This window comes from Erinaceus europaeus, chromosome 6 (assembly GCF_950295315.1).
Source record: "Erinaceus europaeus chromosome 6, mEriEur2.1, whole genome shotgun sequence".
NCBI lineage: Eukaryota > Metazoa > Chordata > Mammalia > Eulipotyphla > Erinaceidae > Erinaceus > Erinaceus europaeus.
In genome coordinates this window covers 16,990,524-17,010,113 of record NC_080167.1, presented here as the reverse complement: position 1 = coordinate 17,010,113, position 19,590 = coordinate 16,990,524, and the positions used below count along the sequence as shown (strand labels likewise).

At 45.9% G+C, this 19,590-nt stretch overlaps 1 protein-coding gene across 3 annotated transcripts; it reads right to left on the bottom strand.

Moving 5' to 3' along the window:
- Window positions 1-16: 16 nt before the first annotated feature.
- On the bottom strand, window positions 17-18,487 carry DDX55 (DEAD-box helicase 55). Of its 3 annotated transcripts, none has more exons than XM_007539828.3 (14): window positions 18,324-18,487; window positions 16,380-16,430; window positions 16,200-16,286; window positions 15,044-15,135; window positions 14,903-14,965; window positions 11,651-11,800; window positions 10,747-10,936; window positions 9,915-9,997; window positions 8,282-8,413; window positions 6,176-6,268; window positions 4,555-4,669; window positions 3,949-4,117; window positions 2,761-3,053; window positions 17-1,014 (listed from the first exon to the last, which is right to left on the bottom strand). In XM_007539828.3, exons 1-14 carry the CDS (start codon window positions 18,429-18,431, stop codon window positions 841-843), a joined length of 1,800 nt encoding a protein of 599 aa, XP_007539890.1. In that variant the 5' UTR covers window positions 18,432-18,487; the 3' UTR covers window positions 17-840. The 3 variants fall into 3 exon arrangements, with proteins under 3 accessions (XP_007539890.1, XP_060049209.1, XP_060049208.1); XM_060193226.1 differs by lacking the exon at window positions 18,324-18,487 and adding an exon at window positions 18,067-18,309; XM_060193225.1 differs by lacking the exon at window positions 18,324-18,487 and adding an exon at window positions 17,548-17,999.
- Window positions 18,488-19,590: the final 1,103 nt, after the last annotated feature.

Below are 19,590 nucleotides of genomic sequence, written 5' to 3'. Positions count from 1 at the left end.
ATCCACACACAACACAGTTGGTTAGGACAGACTTTATTCAGGAGTGATTTTTCTTTTTCTAGATTATTATTACTGTCCGAGATTTCTGATGTTCACCAATGAAATAGTACTGGGGACTATTCTTAGAGAAGAAGAAGAAGCCCCAGAAAACCAGACATTCTCTGCAGGGGTGCATCAGAAAGTAAAGCCCACGGGGTGAGGATACGCAGGGATGTCAGGTGTCTGAAAACAAACAGGACTCAAGTCAAAGTACACTTCAGTATCTTTGTGTTTTTTAAAAAGTATAAAAATGCCACTAAAAAACAAGCTCATTAATTACAGGTAACCTGCCCAAAATAAACATTGACATCTATTACAGTCCATGTTTATATATTTTTTTAAAAAATAATATAAGATTTCCAGGGCGGAGGGTAGATAGCATAGTGATTATGCAAAGAGTCTCTCTTTGGAGCCTGAGGCTCTGAAGTCCCAGGTTCAATCCCCCGCACCACCATAAGCCAGAGCTGAACAGTGCTCTGGTTAAAATATATATATATAAAATTTCCCCCTGCAGGTGGAGATCAGGGGGGTTGAACCTGGGTGCTTAACCAGGTGCACCACCTTCTGGCCCCAAGTTTACATGTTCTGCTCGGCTTCACGCCTGATGTGCTTTGAGGCAAACATGAATGCATGCTCATTTCTGCCCACACTGAAGTGACAGCTTTCTGAGGTGTGATTCTTTGATGCCCACTGATGTGCTGTCATGCAGAAGAGCAACGGCAGCTGGGTGCCAAGTGGGCCCACTCACCATGCTCCTGTGCCCTTGTGCTCAGAGCACTTCATGTGAGGGAGGCAGCAGAGTCAACCATCATCCTCCAGATCTGAGATCCTCAGATCTGTGGCCTTTGTTCTTCGGCCACTTGTCAACAAACCTTTCTCAAATTCTTCTTCAGTAATTTTGCCTTTCTTAAACTTTTTCAAGAGCCTTGTATCATTAAGAAGTTCCTCCATGTCCTCGTCTTCAATGTCAGAACCCTAAATACAGAAGAGACCACAAGCTGCTAACTTGGCAACAGTGTCATTTTACTCAAGAACAGCAAGCTCTCAGATCAGCTTCAGTAACAGCATAACCCCCATGAAAGCCAGTGACAGAAGAGAATCTTGAGAGTCCCCTACAACTCCTATTAAAAGAAACTACTGGGAGTCGGGCGGTACCGCAGCAGGTTAAGCGCATGTGGCACAAAGCACAAGGACCGGCATAAGGATACCGGTTCGAGCCCCCGGCTCCCCACCTACAGAGGAGTCACTTCACAAGTGGTAAAGCAGGTCTGCAGGTGTCTATCTTTCTCTCCTTTCTGTCTTCCCCTCCTCTTTCCATTTCTCTCTGTCCTGTCCAACAACATCAATAGCAACAATAACTACAACAACATGGGCAAGAAAGGAATAAATATAAAAAAGAAGAAAAAAAAAGAAACTACTGGGAGTTGGGTGGTAGCGCAGCAGGTTAAACGCACATGGCGCAAAGCACAAGGACCAGCTTAAGGATCCCGGTTCGAGCCCCTGGCTCCCCACCTGCAGGGGAGCCGCTTCACAGGCGGTGAAGCAGGTCTGCAGATGTCTCCTTCTCTCCCCCCTCTCCCCCCCTTCCTCTCCTCTCTCCATTTCTCTCTGTCCTATCTAGCAAGAACAGGAATAACTACAACGATAAAAAAACAAGGGCAACAAAAGAGCATTAAAAAAAAAAGTCAATTTAAAAAAAAAAAAACTACTATAATAGAAGTTTTCAGAATTCTAAATTGAATCAGCCTTAGGGTTCCTGCCTTGCATATATGAGCCCTGGGCAGGATCCTTAACACATGAGAGCACAACAAAAACAAAGCAAATCAGAACTCTCTGAATATTGGAGTACCACTTTACATATTCATAATAAATATATATCTGTTGACATGAAAAATAAGGTTGGGAGAAGCAGATGATGGCACATCTGGTTAAGTGCACATAGTAAGTACCATGCATAAGGACCTGGGTTTGAGCCTCCACTCCCCATCTGCAGCAGGTCTGCAAGTGTCTCTTTTCTCTCTATCCCCCACTCCCCTCTCAATTTTTCTGTCCTATAGAATAAAATGTGAGGGTGGGGGATTCGGAAAAAAATCACTACCAGGGACTGTGGATTTGTAGTGCAGATGCTGAGCCCCAACAATAACACTGTAGGCAAAAAAAGTAGGGAGCCAGGCGGGGGCACAGCGGGTTAAACAAACGTGGTACGAAGTGCAAGGACCGGCATAAGGTTCCTGGTTCGAGCCCTGGCTCCCCACCTACAAGGGGTTCGCTTCACAGGCGGTGAAGCAGGTTTGCAGGTGTCTATCTTTCTCTCCCCCTTTGTTTTCCCCTCCTCTCTCCATTTCTCTGTCCTATCAACAACAGCAGCAATGACAACAACAACAACAGTAAACAACAAGGGCAACAAAAGGGAAAATAAAATTTTAAAAAGTGATCTGGAAAGTGGCGCAGTGGATAAAGTGCTGGGTTCTTGGACATGAGGTCCCACATCTGGTCCCTAGAAGCACATGTACCAGATCTGGTTATCTTTTGCTCCTCTCTCATAAATAAATAAATACTAAATAATAATAAGAACCCTAATTAAAAGAAAAGACTTTCATGCCTGAGGCACCAAATGTCCTAAGTCCAATCCTCAGCACCACCATAAACCAGACCTGAGCAGTGCTCTGGTTTAAAATAATAATAATAAAATTAAATTAAAAAACTAGAAGTAAACTTTACCTCTTCCCGTTTTCTTTTTTCATTCAATTTTTTCTTCTTTTCCTTTTTGGCCTTCTGCTTGGACCACGCTTTATTTTTTATAAATTTTCTTTTCCCTTCATTTTCTGAGTTCTTTTTTCTTTGCTGCTCCAGTAGCTTCTGCCTCTGCTTCTCTCTGACTTTATCTTTAAACGCAATGGTGTCTGTATTCATGTCCACAGGCACAAAATCTGGAAATTGCTTTCCTCTGAGTTCTGGCATCTTGGGCATCTTCAGCAAGGCAAAACCTCGAGCAAGACTAGCAAAATCAAGATCTAGTTAAAACAAAACATCAGAGTTAGCACATCCAAAAAATATTTTTAAGAATCAACTGATTGAAGATCCCAAACTGTGTATTTTTAATCAAACGATCTAATGGATTCACTTTAACTAGAGTAATTACTTTTTTTTTTAACTAAAAAAAAAAAAAACAGTGCTCAGCAATATATTTTGTCTTCTCAGAATGTATAATGTTATTTTTTTAGAGATTAATAAGAAAGAACCAAAGCATCAGTCAGGCATATACTATGCCAGAGGTCTAACCTGGGACCTCATGCTTGAGAATCTTTTTTTTTTTTTTTTTAATATTTATTTATCCCCTTTTGTTGCCCTTGTTTTTTTTATTGTTGTAGTTATTCTTGTCGTCGTCATTGGATAGGAAAGAGAAATGGAGAGAGGAGGGGAAGACAGAGAGGCAGAGAGAAAGACACCTGCAGACCTGCTTCACCTGTGAAGTGACTCCCCTGTAGGTGGGGAGCCAGGGGCTCGAACCGTAATCCCTACGCCGAACCGTGATCCCTACGCCGGCCCTTGTGCTCTGCCACAGGCGCCCAACCCGCTGTGCTACCACCCGACTCCCACTTGAGAATCTTAGCACTTCATTCACTGCCTACACCACTTGCTGGGCTACAAGACTGTTTTCTTTTGCTTTTAGACAGAGACAGAGAGGCAAAGTGTGTGTGAAATTTCCTTTAGTGCAGTGGGAGTTGGGCTTGAACCTGAATTGTGCACATGGCAAAGGAACCAAGCAAGCTATTTTGCTGGCCTGCAAGGCTTTCTTTTAAATGTTTGGACAGTATTACCCTGGCGTGTACCTAATCTTTTATAAGATAAACTGATTTTACATGTGTCGTACCTATCAGATTTAAGATAGAGAGCAGTCCAGCTTACCCTTTAGTCTGAAGATGAGGTTGCACTCATGCTTGGCATAAGCCTGGACATATGACACGAAAGCTTTCATACCCTTTTCGAATACAGCTCTGTCAGACAGGGCCATGGCCTTGAGCTTTGGTAGAAGGTCTCCAGTGTTTTTCTGGAGCTTCATCTCCTGCAGGGGGCACTGCAAAGAAAGCACATCTCAGCCTCTGATCACACCTTATCCCCAAGGCTCCCCCATCTGATCCAGAAACCAAAACCAGAACTTCCTTCTGAAAAGAAGCTAAAATCCAGCCCAAGTACTTTATTTAGCCTGGGGAATACTTTTTGTTTTTTAAGATATTTTTTAAATTTTTTTATTATCTTTATTTATTTGATAGAGATAGCCAGAAATTGAGAGGGAAGGGGGTGACAGAGAGACAGAGAGACAACTGCAGCACTGCTTCACCACTCACAAAGCTTTCCCCTTGCAGGAGGGAACCAGAGGCCTGAACCCGGATCCTTGTGCATTGTAACATGTGCACTCAACCAGGGAATACTTTTTCTAGACAGCTTATCGGAAGAGAACGTTGGCAATAACCCTGTCACTGCATTTCTATACAAAAAGAGAAGGCAGCTTACTTTTTGGTTAATCGACAGAAAATTGACGTATGACTCTTCCATGGGAAGGAGGAAGACAAGTGCACTGCCGCCGTGGCCGATGCGGGCTGTGCGGCCGCAGCGATGCACGAAGGCACTGTGAACACAGGATGGGAACACGGTCACATGGCAGCTAAGCAAGACGAGGCACAGCAGATGCACCTGAAGTGATAGGAGGAGCCTCCAGACCAAAGCTCACTGCCAGCTCAGCCACTCACCTTACAAATGGAAGATCTAGGGATTAAATACACATTGTATCTAAACCAGGGGCTTATAGGACATTCAGTGTAAGCTAGAAAATTTACATCTATTTATTTACTTTTTGCCTCCAGGGTTATCACTGGGGCTTGGTGGTGGCACTATGAAGCCACAGCTCCTGATGGCAATTTCATTTTTTTTTTCTGTTTTATTACTCAGGTCAGATGGGCAGAGGAGACACAGAAGGAGAAAGGGAAACACCTGCAGACTTGCTTTGCCGCTGCAGGTGGGGTGAGGGGCACTCAGACTGGCTCCTTGCATACAGTATTATGAGTGCTTAACTGGGTACGCCACCGCCCAGCCTCCAAAATTTATTCTCTTTTCAGTAGAGAAGAGAGTTACAGAGCCAGAGACAAGAGAGCCACTGCAGTACTGTTCCACCACTAGCAAAGCTTCCTGCTGCAGGTACTCAAACCTCAGTCCCTACAAATGGCAATGAGTGTGCTCTACCAGGTGAGATAGCCCCTAGAAGACTTTAATTTTTAAAATATATATTTTTTATTTATTTATTGAACAGAAACAGAGAAATGGAGAGGGGAAGGGTGGTAGGGAGAGGAAAGAGACGATTAAACACTGCTTCACCATTCAAGAAGCTTCCCCCGTGCAGGTGAAGACCAGGGTCTTGAACCTGCATTTGTTTGTTCTGTTTTTGTTTTACCAGAGTACTGCTCAGCTTTGGCTTATGGTACTTGTGGCTTTTGCATGGTAACGTGCACTTTAATCAGGTGTACCACCCCCGGTCCTCCCTGAATCTTAAAATTTATGTCCACTTGATGACACTGATAGGATACAGTCATGATAGAAAATCTGTGAACTGGAGTCGGGCGGTAGCACAGCGGGTTAAGTGCACGTGGCGCAAAGCACAAGGACCAGCATAAGGATCCCGGTTCAAGCCCCCGGCTCCCCACCTGCAGGGGAGTCGCTTCACAGGTGGTGAAGCAGGTCTGCAGGTGTCTATCTTTCTCTCTGCCTCTCTGTCTTCCCCTCTCTCCATTTCTTTCTGTCCTATCTAACAACAAGGACATCAAATAACAACAATAATAATAACTACAGCAATAAAAAAACAAGGGCAACAAAAAGGAATAAATATTAAAAAAAGAATTTAAAAAAAGATTATACCATGTATATCTCTTTAAGAATTTTAAAAGTATTTGAAAAAGTGAGAAAACAATAGAAAGTATTTGTGAAGACCTATACTTACTTGGTAATATCACTAACAACATATACAAATACTTATTTGTCTTCTCACTTATTGTTCCTACTTAATTTTCCACAAATATAATATTTCTCTCAGGATTGCATCTCATCAGGCTAGAATTCTACACAAGATGCTAAAACACTGTACCTTGCACTGCTAGGAGGGTCATACTGCAAAACCCAGTTTACTTCCGGAATATCTATTCCTCGGGCCATCACATCTGTGCACACCAGAATCCCACTGGAAGAAGAGAAAAATATCACTTTCAGTCAGTCAGAAGGCCACTATTTTTGTCACCATCAAATACTCATTTAAAAAAATACATATTTTATGTATTTATCACCCTTTGTTGCCCTTGTTTTATTATTGTAGTTGTTATTGATGTCATTGTTGTTGGATAGGACAGAGAGAGAAATGGAGAGAGGAGGGGAAGACAGAGAGGGGGAGGAAAGACAGACACCTGCAGACCTGCTTCACCGCCTGTGAAGCAACCCGCCCCTGCAGGTGGGGAGCCGGGGGCTCGAAGCGGGATCCTTATGTTGGTCCTTGCACTTTGCACCACTTGCGCTTAACCTGCTGTGCTACCACCCAAATCCCCCCCCCCACACACACACACACTTTATTTTTAAATGAAAGGGATAGTGGGAGAGAGAAAAAGAACCAGATGTCACTTTGGTACCTGTGCTGGCAGGGATCGAGCTCAAGACATGCTTGAGAGTCCAACACTACTGTGCCACCTCCCGAACGACTCAAACACTCTTTACTGTTTGTTTTGCATCTAATAGGGTTTCACTAGAACTTCGTGCCTAGGTGATTCCAAGTAGACTCCCCACCCCCACCCCGCCCTGCTTCAGATAGAGAATAAAGCATTGGGAGGAGAAAGAGAACAAGAGATAGGAGAGACACTACATGGTTCCTGAAGTTTCCCTGTTGTATGACACCCCTACATGGTGGCTGCGGTCTCAAACCCAGGTCCTGATGTGTGCTTAACTGGGTGAACCAGCTCCTGCCCCTTGTCTTTCGTTGGGGGTGACACACAAAGCCTTTGCTCCACCACCCATGGATAGGCATTTAATGTGTATTTCCCTGCTGCCGTTGTCAGGCTTTCCAAGCCAACTTTTTCAGAGAGAAGCTACAGCAATAAAACTCCCCTCAGTGCCACAGTCCCCTGTGTAGTGTCTAGGGGCTCAAACTTGGGCAGTGAGCATAACAAAGGCCCTGCCCCTTGGTTTATCACTGTTGCTCTCATGTGCTGTTATGCTGCTAGGGATCAAACCCAGGGCCTCACACATGGCAAGGCATGTGCTCTAGCCAGTTAGCTACCTCTCTATTGTCGCCACTAGGGCTTCAGTGCTCTAGGATGACTTTTCAGATAGAGAGACAAAGACACAGAGGGATAGAGGGAAAGATACTACAGCAGCAAACTTTCCCACAGTGCAGTGAGGGGCAAGCTCAAACCTACGTCTTGCGAGGCAAAGCGTGACTCCAGGTGAGCCTTGTTACCAGGTAGCTCCCCCACGTTCCCCCCCCCCTTTTTTTAAACTAGAGATTCTGCCATATGGTGGTGCTGGGGATTAAACCTGGGACTTTCGGTGTCTTGAGCATGAGAGTCTTTTTGAAAACCATTATGCTATGTGTGTGTTTTAATATGAATCTGTTCTTTATTCATTTGTTTGTTTTTTTACCTCCAGGGTTATTGCTGGAGCTTGGTGCCTACACTAAGAATGCATTACTCCTGGTGGCCATTTTTGTTGTTAGGACACAGAGTAATTGAGAGAGGAGGGGAAGATAGAGAGGGAGACAGAAAGAAAGACACCTGCAGACCTGCTTCACCACTTGGGAAGTGACCCCTCTGCAGGTGGGGAGCCAGGGATTCAAACTGGGATCCTTGCGCTTTACACTGTGTGTTTAACCCACTGTGCTACAGTCCAGCCCCCTATGACTCTGTTTTTATTTTTTCATGAGAAACAGAGACCAGAGCCACACCCATTATATGAGGTGGTAGGAATGGAGGGCTTCACACAGGCAAGGCACATCCTCTACTGGTGCACCACCTCCCTGGCCTTTCGTTCCTATTCTTAGGGAGTTTAAAACCTAGCAGAAAAACAACAGATGATGAAAGAGAAAGTAATTGGGGGGAGGAGGGGGCCAAGAGTTTTACACAAACAGCAACAGAAACAGCAGACAGACATGGTGAGTTTGAGGGGCTTGAAAATGTGGCGAGTGGATAGAGATCAGACAAAGCCAACTAACCTCTGCAGTTTGCGGAACTCCATGAAGATGTTGTTGCGTTTGAACTTCATCTTTCCGTGAATGCACATTATCTTCACGTTCTTCACCAGGCCCTCCAGAGCCTTCCCGTAGTACTCCACGCAGGCACAGGTGCTGCAGAGGGGCAGCGGGTTGAGTGTCACTGGTCAGCTCGCTCCTTCCATTCCCAGCAGAGGAAGGCTGTGAGCACAGCGCACTGAAGGGGACATTTTTTGGGGGAATGCAGAGAATGCCAACAGTTCCACCCCCAGCTAAGTTCTCAATCTAAAACCAAGTGGTCAATGATTTGACAAGATATCCTAAATATGAGCCTAAACATGAGCTCAAGGCCAGAGTGCCACTGTCTAAAGACATTTTGGCAGACACATGTCCCCTGGCACCTGATGAACTAATTATACTGAAGGGTTTGTTCATAACAATTTAAATTTAACTGTTTTATGTGGTGAACTGCTTCTCCCCCACTTAGTCTGAGCCTTCAGGGCTCATCAGTTAGCTCATTCAACCAAGCAAATCTTCTCTCTACTAAACATTTGGACTTATATCTGAGTCACCGGGAAAGAAAAAAAAAAGTGATACTGCAGAGTCATGTCAATGGGGACGTGCCCTGAAGAGAAGGTCCATGAGTATCTGTTCCAGTTACCACCTTCCCTACAACTGGCTGCTCAGCTTTCCCCGAGTCTGGGAGTGTCCTATGCAGATCCCCACATCCCCCCATTTATACACACCCCTTTTTTCAAACTGGAGGAATCTCCATGTGATGTCACACATCCTTTTGCAGTTGATGAAACAGCACTATGGGTCTGTAGCACAGCCAGAACCAAGATCTGACTCCTCCAATGTTCATCCTACTGCTTTTTTTTTTTTGAGACATTTTTAAAATTTTTTTTCTTTTTTTTAAATATTTATTTTCCCTTTTTTATATTTTATTTATTTTCCCTTTTGTTGCCCTTGTTTTATTGTTGTAGTTATTATTGTTGTTACTGATGTCGTCATTGTTAGATAGGACAGAGAGAAATGGAGAGAGGAGGGGAAGACAGAGGGGGAGAGAAAGATAGATACCTACAGACCTGTTTCACCGCCTGTGAAGCGACTCCCCTGTAGGTGGGGAGCCAGGGGCTTGAACCGGGGTCCTTACGCTGGTCCTTGTGCTTCGCACCCCGTGCACTTAACCCACTGCGCTACTGCCCGACTCCCAAAAAATATTTTTTTAATTTACTGCATAGAGACAGAGAAACCAAGAGGAAGGGGGAGAGTGGTAAAGCAGGACTGCAAGTGTCTGTCTTTCCCTATCTCCCTCATCCCTCTCGATTTCTGGCTTTCTCTCTCCAATAAATAAAGATAATTAAAAATTTTTGAAAGGATGTGGAAAAGCAACTCTAGGACTAGTTGGAATATAAACTAGTAGAGTCCCTATGGAAAACAGTGTGAAGTCCCCATTTTAGAGTTTTTGTAAAGCAATGTTAAATTAAAATAAACAAAAATGGAGGGGCACTTGCTCATTGAGCCACGTTAAGTTGGGTTTTCAGTCATTTGCAGCTAAAAGCTCCCCTGAGAAAACCAAGAAGGACTGCGAATGCATGCAGGCATTCGAGGTGCGCCTGAGGGTCAGAATTACCTGAAGAAGACCAGGTGTTTTTCATGCTTATGATTTCGAAGAAAATGTACCAGCTGGTTAAATTTCTGATCTGCCTTACATACCTACAAAATAAGAAAGTAAAAAATAAACTATTGACTATAATAAATCCCATAGGTATTTGCAGCTTCAGATTTCAATTTTAACAAACTAATTTTCTCCATCAATAAAATAAAAATTAGTTCAAAAGTTATTCAGTCTCTGTTATCTCAGAATTAACGTCAACATGTTAATAAAAGCTCACTCCGGTGGGGTGGGAGATGGCACAGAGGTTAGAACACTGCACCGGCAAGCGTGAGGTCAGTCCTAAATTCTGATTAACATGAGAGAGAACAAGGAGAAAGAAACAGAGGTGCTGGAAGACAGCATAATGGTTCTGCACAAAGCCTTTCATGCCTGAGGCACCAAAGATCTCGCATTCAATTCCCATCACCACCATAAACCATTCCTGAGCAGTGCTTCTGGTCTCTGTGTATCTTTCTCTCTGTATCTCTATCATTAAGAAATAAACAGGATGGGGAAAGATAGCAAAATGGTTATGCAGATACTCTGGGGTGCCTGAGGCGTGGAAGTCCCAGCTTTAATCCCCGACACCACCAGAAACCAGAGCTAAGCTGAGTAGTGCTCTGGAAAAAAAAAAATTAATGATAATAATAAAGGGGAAAATGTAAGCAGAAACACAAAAAAACTAACAAATTGCTGAAAACACAATTAACATAACAGATTACCTCACAGACTGTTAACTGCAATCACTAGATCCGTGTCATTCTTACTCAACTTAAAGAATCCTCAGGGAATTCAGCCCAGTACTCACCATGTAGTAGTTCTCTAGGCGGGAGGGAGTTTTCTGGGTGTTACTGGCGGCCACCCCCTTCTCCTTCACAGAGATGCGGACTGGGTTCCGGAGGCCTGCACGGACTAGGTTTTCCACCTCCTGCGTCTGAGTGGCAGAGAAAAGGCCTGTTCTCCTCTGTTTTGGAAGAAATTCCAGGATGGTGTTTATGCTAAAAAAAAATTAAAAATTAAATTTTTTCGATTAAAAACTTTTTTTAAAAAAGGATTATACTTATTTGCCGGCACGCTCAATAGGTACTTTAAAGACTGGAAAAAGCGGGGCCAGGCAGTAGCACAGCAGGTTAAGTGCACATGGCACAAAGTGCAAGGACTGGCATAAGGATCCTGGTTCGAGTCCCTGGCTCCCCATCTGCAGGGTAGTTGCTTCACAAGTGGTGAAGCAGGTCTGTAAATGTCTTTCTCTCCTCATCTCTGTCTTCCCAATCTCTCTGTCGTATCCAACGACAGCAATAACAATAATAACAACGATAAACAAAAAAGGCAACAAAAGGGGGGGGGTAAATAGCCTCCAGGAGCAGTGGATTAGTAGTAAAGGCACCAAGCCCCAGAGATAACCCTGGAGGCAAAAAAAAAAAAAAAAAAAAAGACTGGAAAAGAGGGTGCTGGGAAATAGCTCACTAGGCAGAGCACCTCTCACTCTGAGCAGTCCCCACATGGGAATACTTGCACAAGAGAAATTTCACAGACAGTGGAGCAGTGCTATGGAATTTCTCTTTCTCTCCTTCTATCTCTCCCTGACTCTCATATTCAATCTTTAAACAAAAGAATATGTACACCCAGGAGCTGTGGAACATTATAGGAATAATGCCCCCACGCAATCCCTTTTCTCCCACATCAGGTGAAGTCTGACCATCAGTACGTACCTTGCCTCAAACCCCATGTCCAGAAGTCTGTCTGCTTCGTCCAGCACCAGCACATCGAGCGATCTCACGTAGCTGGCCAGGTCCAAGCCCTCAGCCTTCCGGCGGAACATGTCCTCCAAGCGGCCTGGTGTTGCCACCACGATGTTCCCACTTGGAAAATAGTGTCAACCTTTTAGCTTACTCTCTGGATCTTGAAATTATTTGATTCCAAAAACCTCAGTTCTGGCAGTAGCGCAGCGGGTTAAGTGCACATGGCATGAAGCGCAAGGACCAGCGTAATGATCCCTGTTCGAGCCCCCGACTCCCCACATGCAGAGGAGTCGCTTCACAGGTAATGCAGCAGGTCTGCAGGTGTCTGTCTTCTTCTCTCCCTCTGTCTTCCCCTCCTCTCTCCATTTCTCCTTGTCCTATCTAACAATGACAACATCAATAACAACAATAATAACTACAACAACAATTAAAGGGGCAACAAAAGGGAAATAAATTTAAAAAATAATAAAATAAACCTCAGTTCTGGGGTCAGGGAGATAGTACAGTGGTTTATACGACATACTTTCAATGTCTTATGCTCTGAAGTCTCAGGTTCAATCCTTAGGACCAACAAAAGAAAAGGGAGAAAAAAATAACCTGCTTTGTATCCGCTGAAAAGTTACTGAACATCTGCAGGGAGGATACTTCACAAGTGGTAAAGCAGGTCTCTTTCTTTCACCCTGTCTTTCCCCCTCCTGTGCCTGCCTCAATCCCTCTCTGTCCTAATAAAAATAGAAAGAAAAAAAAATGGAGGGGCAGGTGGTGGTACACCTGACTGAGCGCATATGTCACAATGTGCAAGGACCCAGGTTCAAGCCCTGGACCCCACCTGCAGGGGGAAAGCTTTGTGAATGGTGAAGCAGTGTTGCATGTGTCTCTCTGTCTTTTTTCCTATCTCTTCCTAACCTCTTGATTTCTGACTGTCTCTGGCCAATAAATAAAGATAATAAAAAAATAGTGGTCCGGGAGGTGGCCCAGTGGATAAAGCATTGGATTCTCAACCATGAGATCCCAAGTTCGATCCCCGGCAGCACATGTACCACCAGAGTGATGGCTGGTTCTTCTCTCCTTCTATCTTTCTCATGAATAAATGAATAAATTATTTTTTTAAAAAGATAATAAATAAATAAATAAACAAATAAATAAAAATCCAGGAGTGGTGGATTTGTAGTGCTGGCACCAGTGATGACTTTGGTGGAAGGAAAAAAAAAAAAAAGTCATCAAAATTCCAGTGAGATGAGATGACAGAAGATAGACAGAGAAAGCTAAGAGGCAGTAAACTTGGGCTGTGAGGCCAGGCCTACTGGCCAGGCACACTAAAGGAAAAAAAAAAAAAAAACAAGCAGACCCTGGCCCTTCAATCAGAGCAGGTCTCTGTCACCTGGCCCTTCAATCAGAGCAGATCTCTGTCAATCTTTGTGACATTTTATGGGCACACAATGTCCTTCTACACTCAGCACAATGTCCACTTGTGTGTTGATTTCATGCTACAGTAGCAAGTACGTAGTTATGACAGACCAGAACAAGTGAAAGATCATTTCAGAGCAGATGACAAACACACTGAAAGCCAAATGTGGCCACAGACTAGTGACCTGTCAAATGTGAATTTACATGCAAGCTGTCAATAATCTGGTGACACAATGCAAAAATCTGAGACTCTATATTCTTATTGTAAAAATCTGAGATCTGGTAATACTAAACAGAGTTCTTTCTATACATGCAATATTCTAGAAACCAGGGTACTGCAGCAAAGCAACCTGGGGTGGCAGTGGAGAAGGTGGCCTCACTGACCCTATATGGACATCAGAATCTATCCCAGTAGCCAGCATAAGCATCTGATGAGTTTTCAATGACACAGCACCAGACAGGCATTCTTTTTGTTTGTTTTTTATGATTTCCCCTTTGCAGCAAATCAATATCTTTTTAAAAAATATTTATTTATTCCCTTCTGTTGCCCTTGTTGTTTTGTTGTTGTAGTTATTAGTGTTGTTATTGATTTTGTAGTTGTTAGATAGGACAGAGAGAAATGGAGAAGTGGAGGGGAAGACAGAGAGGGGCAGAGAAAGACAGACACCTGCAGACCTGCTTCACCGCCTGTGAAGCGACTCCCCTGCAGGTGGGGAGCCAGGGGCTCGAACCGGGATCCTTATGCTGGTCCTTGCGCTTTGCTCCACCTGCGCTTAACCCGCTGCGCTACCGCCCGACTCCCAACTTTTTTTTTTAATATTTATCTTGTTTATTTATTTATTCCCTTTTGATGCCCTTGCTGTTTTATTGTTGTAGTTATTATTGTTGTCGTTGTTGTTGGATAGGACAGAGAGAAATGGAGAGAGGAGGAGGAAGACAGAGAGGAGAAGAGAAAGATAGACACCTGCAGACCTGCCACACTGCCTGTGAAGCGACTCCTCTGCAGGTGAGGAGCCAGGGCTCGAACCAGGATTCTTACGCCAGTCCTTGGGTTTTGCACCACCTTCGCTTAACCCGCTGCACTACAGCTCAACTTTCCAGACAGGCATTCTGACAAAGTGTGGAAGTGAATTGTAGGGGCTGGGTGGTGGCATGCCTGGTTGAGTGCACATGTCATAAAGCACAAGGACCCAGGCTCAAGGCCCTGGTTCCCACCTGCAGCTGTGAAGTAGCACTGCAAGTGCCTCTTGATTTCCCTGTCTCTATCCAACTGATAATAATAACAAAAATATGAATAAGCGAATTGCAGAGGCCAGGCAGTAGCACACCAGACAGTGAGGAAAGCTCTCTAAGTCCCACAGTCAGGCTGAGGCGACCAGGGAAACCACACCTGACTTTCCCTTCTCTGCAGGGGAAGACTCACTGGAGGTGGAGTAAGCAAAGTGGGAGACAGGCTGGAGAAAAAAGCCTTTTCAGGGAGAAAGGGGACAGCCAGAATGGAAGCCCAGTTAGCCTTAGATGGCATAACAATTTTATTAATTTTTTTATTATATTTATTTTATTTATTGGATAGAGACAGCCAGAAATCTGGAGTGAGGGGGATGACAGAGAAGGAGAGACAGAGAGACACCTGAAACATTGCTTCACCACTCGCAAAGCTTTCCTCCTGCAGGTGGGGACTGGGGGCTCGAACCCGGGTCCTTGCACATTGTCACATGTGCGCTCAAGCAGGTACACCACTACCCGGTCCCTGTATAACAATTCTTCCTGAGTGTGGTGCCAATATCATGCCAAGAAATGAGGCAGCAGACTTACCCCTGCTCCTTAAACCTCGTGACATCATCTCCAGGATTCCTGCCGCCAATCCAGAGAATCTGGCTAGAGGGAGAAACGGGGTCTTTAAACAAGCCAGACACAATAAAAGGTTGAGGCTAACAGGAAACTCACTTGATTTACCTGAACTGTGGGAAGGGCTTCGTGAACTGAGACAGAACTTCATCAATCTGAATAGCCAGCTCTCGAGTGGGTGTGATGATGATGGCTCCCACCTGCTCACAGGGAGGGAAGGGACACAATGAGCAAACATCAACACACAGGCCAGGACCTGCCACCTCACAGGAGCAGCACTTCCTGGGCCCTTTCAGCAAGTCTGGCCACAGTGCACAGACTACTCAGAATGTGTTCCATTATTTGCTGCTATCCTGTTCTATAAAGTAGCTATGAACATAAATTAGTCAAAACTGTAACTTACTGCCCCCTGGGGGAAACCAGGTGAGGTTCCTGCAAGCCTCTGGTCACATTTTTGTCAAAAAATGAAGATAGAGGGAGTTGGGCGGTAGCGTAACGGGGTAAGCACAGGTGGCGCAAAACACAAGGATTGGCGTAAGGATCCCAATTCAAACCCCCAGTCCCCACCTGCAGGGGAGTCACTTCACAAGTGGTGAAGCAGGTCTGCAGGTGTCTTTCTCTCCCCCCGTCTTTCCCTTCTCTCTCCATTTCTCTCTGTCCTATCTGCGCTACTGACCGGCGCGCCCCCTCTCTTTTTTTAATTATCTTTATTTATTTATTGCATAGAGACAGCCAAAAATCTGAAGGGGGAGATAGAGAGGGAGAGAAACAGAGAAGACACCTGCAGCCCTGCTTCACCCCTCGTGAAGATTTACCACTGCGGCGAGGACCTTGCGTGCTGTAACGTGTGTGCTCAATCAGGTGCACCACCAGCTGGGCCTCATTCTTTTTCTCTCTCCTATCTTTTCCATGAATAAATAAATAAAATCTTAATTTTTTTTTTTCAATGCAAAAGCCATCACAGTAGGTGACCGGGAAAAGAACACCCATTTGGTTTGGTGTGAAACGAGAGAGCAGAGGGTGGCCTTATTCAAAGTCAGCTGGAACTCCAGAGCATCGGGCAGCTGAGATTTCTCACTGGCCTGGGGATGAGCAGGATAGCAGGGTGCTGACTATGGCCTGGGGAGACTACAAGAAGTGAAAGAGAGCAGGCGAGGTCACAAATACAGAATCAGACAGGACCGGGGACAGAGTGCACGCCTACTCTTTTGATCAGCTTACTCAACCTTGACCTCTTCAGACTACGTGGAACAACTATCCTCACCTGATTCTTTTTTAACTTCTCTTCCCTTCTCAAAAGAATTTCCACGATGGGGATGACGAAAGCAAGAGTTTTACCACTGCCTGTGACCTGCGAAGAGGGAGAGAGTTTGGGTTTACTTCTCCTCGAGGTTCCTGGGAGGGAAAGGGGGAGGTGGTAGCAGCACTGCCAATGGGTACTTACCGCCTCTGCAGCCACATCTTTGTTCTTCATGAACAGAGGGATAGTCGCAGACTAGGGAGAGAGACAACAGAGTACAAGTTAGACAATGCCATAACTCAAGGACAGAGCTGCGCAGTGCTCTATTCTCTCCACCCACACGTCAGAAAAAAATAAGAAAATCTGTGCTTTGGGAGATGGCGAAATGGATGAAGTACTGGACTCTTTAACTATGTGGTCCTGAGTTCAATTCCCAGCAGCACATGTACCAGAGTGATGTCTGCTTCTTTCTTTCTCTCCAATGTTTCTAATAAGTAAGTAAATAAATAAATAAATAAATAAATAAATAAATAAATAAAAGGAGTCGGGTGGGAGCAGCGGGTTAAGACCACGTGGCGTGAAGCCCAAGGACCCATGTAAGGATCTGGTTCGAGCACCCGGCTCCCCACCTGCAGGGGAGTCGCTTTACAGGTGGGGAAGCAGGTCTGCAGGTGTCTGTCTTCCCCTCCTCTTTCCATTTCTCTCTGTCCTATCCAATAACAACGACATTGATATCACTATGGGTTGAGCACTCAGAAAGCAATCAGTCACCACATGTCCAGTGGCTGCCCCCCTCAAGTGTCCAACTGCCTGAGCAGACACTGGAGTCCTTTGTTCTGTATTTTTAAAAAAATATTTATTTAAGTGCATGTGGCGTAAAGCACAAGGACCGGCATAAGGATCTCAGTTCGAGCCCCGGCTCCCCATGTGCAGGGAAGTCGCTTCACAAGCGGTGAAGCAGGTCTGCAGGTGTCCATCTCTCTCCCCCTCTGTCTTTTCCTCCTCTCTCCATTTCTCTCTGTCCTATCCAGCAACAACAACAGCTATAACAACAATAACAACCACAACAAGGGCAACAAAATGGAAAAAACAGGAGCAGTAGATTCATAGCCAAGCCCCAGTGATAACCCTGGAGGCAAAAAAAAAAAAAGCCAAGCTCCAAGTCCCTGCACAACCTGGTACCTGGTCTGCTCCGCCCTCGGGCTGCACCCCCAAAGTCTTCTTTCCACCCCTTCCCCAAGCCGAGCCTCAACCCCTGGGCATCTGCACTGCCCCCAGGTCCCAGCTCCTGTCCATCATCCGGGTATCAGCTCAATGGGTTTCTTCCGAGACCCCCTCCCCCAATGCCCTAGCTTCCCTTCTAGCCCAGCACCTTTCTGTCACCAACACATCGGTCTGTTCCAGTTCCCACAAAACACATCGCCTGCTGAAATGACTCTTTCCCGGGCATTAGAACATAAGGTCTGACAAAGCAAAACTCCCAGGAGGGTGGAGCGCACGCATTATAATGCGCAAGGACCCGGTTCAAGCCTCTGGTCCCCACCTCCGGGGAGAAAGTTTCACTGAGTAGTGAAGCAGATCTGCATGTGTCTCTCTCCTTTATTTTTAAATTTATTTTAATCTTTATTTATTTATTGGATAGACAAAGCCAGAAGCTGAGAGGGAAGGGGAAGAGTGAGAGGGAGAGAGATAAATACTTGCAGCCCTGCTTCACCACTCGTGAAGCTTTCCCCCTGCAGGTGAGGACCAGGGACTCGAACCCGGGTCCTTGCGCACTGCAACATGTGCGCTCAACCAGGTGCGCCACCACCCGGCCCCGCTCTCCTCTCGACTTCTGTCTATCCAACAATAAATAATAAACAATGCAAAAGTCCCAGCGCCTAGTGGGCACCGGGGAAGGAGTCCGCTCTCGGTTGTCCGCCACTGGATCGAGGCGACAGGGCGCCTCACTCAACAAGACCATACGGTGGCAGCTCGGCCGCGGAGAGCGGGCCCAGCGCAGGGTCCCCTGCGAGCCCGACGCCGCCGAGTCCCGGAGGCCGGAAGGTCCCGCGAGAGGCGAAGACTCGGGGTGTCGCCGAGCTAGTTCTAACTCCCCGCGGCCCCGGCCCGCTTGAAGCCTCACTGTCCCGCTGGCCCCGCGCCCACCTGCACCGGCGTCATGTACGGGAAACCCAGCTCCCGCAGCGAGCCCAGCACACCCGGGTGCAGCGGCACGGGCAGCGACTCCCATGAACCCTCCGTCACGTGCTCCATGGTGCTCTGGGGACCGCCACAGACGCAGGCATTCCTTAGCTGAGCCGTCACGGAGCACTTCCGCTTCCGGTGGTCAATAGGCTCTCCCGGAAACGGAGCTCAAGCAACCAAGTTCCGGGGGCGGAGAACATACTTTGTGGGCTACCAGGAGAGGGAATTCAGAGGCAGTGGGTCCACGGGTGTCCTGCCGGAGTTGCGCCCTCGGGCAGCCTCGTTGGCTCGGGCCCACGCCCACACCCAGCAGGCTTTTGGGCGGAACAGATTCTGCCCCAACTCGCTTTTTTCTCCTCAAATCACAAGCAGGTGACAACACAACCCTGCTTCCTGGCCAAGGACAGTGAGGCTGGGGCAAAGGACAACATTGTACCCCGACTCAGCGCCCCAAGTTAGTGGATGTGCAAAATGGGGCCGAGGGCTCGCGTCCGATCATGGTATATAACTCTCCTTCAGAAGTGGTTATGGTTGGAGTCCAAGCCCTTAAGAGTCTTCCCCATTTTGTGCTCACTGATGTCTTGCATCAATCATTTCCAATTATCACTTTCCAAACGTCCTCAGTGCTGTCTGCCTGTCATAAGTCACCAAAGCCCACTACGCTACCTTCTCTCCATGGTACTTTTATTAAATGAGTACCCCCCTAAGGGAAATCTTAAACCAGCGGGGGCTGTTTTTTCTCTCTCTCTATATATATATATATATAATTTATTCCCTTTTGTTTCCCTTGTTTTATTGTTGTAGTTATTATTGATGTCGTTGTTGTTGGATAGGATAGAGAGAAATGCAGTGAGGAGGGGAAGACAGAGAGGGGGAGAGAAAGACGAACACCTGCAGACCAGCTTCACTGCTTATGAAGAGACTACCCTACAGGTGGGGAGCTGGGGATCGAACCGGGATCCTTAGCAGGTCCTTGCACTTTGCGCCACCCACGCTACTGCCCGACTCCTCTCTCTCTCTCTCTCTCTCTCTCTCTCTCTCTATATATATATATATATATATATATATAAATGATTATTTATTATAAAGGTAGAAGAGAGAACCATACATCACTCTGACACATGTACTGCTGGGAATCAAATTCAGGACCTCATGATTGAGAGTCTAATTCTTTATCCACTTTGCTACCTCCTGGACACCTATTCTCTGTATCAGTTACCCCAGTGAC

Excerpts from the sequence above, each read along its gene's own strand:
- DDX55 (XM_007539828.3), bottom strand. The coding sequence starts at position 18,431 with ATGGAGCACGTGACGGAGGGTTCATGGGAGTCGCTGCCCGTGCCGCTG. Across the intron at positions 16,431-18,323 it reads CGTACATGACGCCGGTGCAG|TCTGCGACTATCCCTCTGTT; the intron begins GTGGGCGCGGGG and ends CTCTCTCCCTAG. Across the intron at positions 11,801-14,902 it reads ACGAGGTTTAAGGAGCAGGG|TGGGAACATCGTGGTGGCAA; the intron begins GTAAGTCTGCTG and ends CTATTTTCCAAG.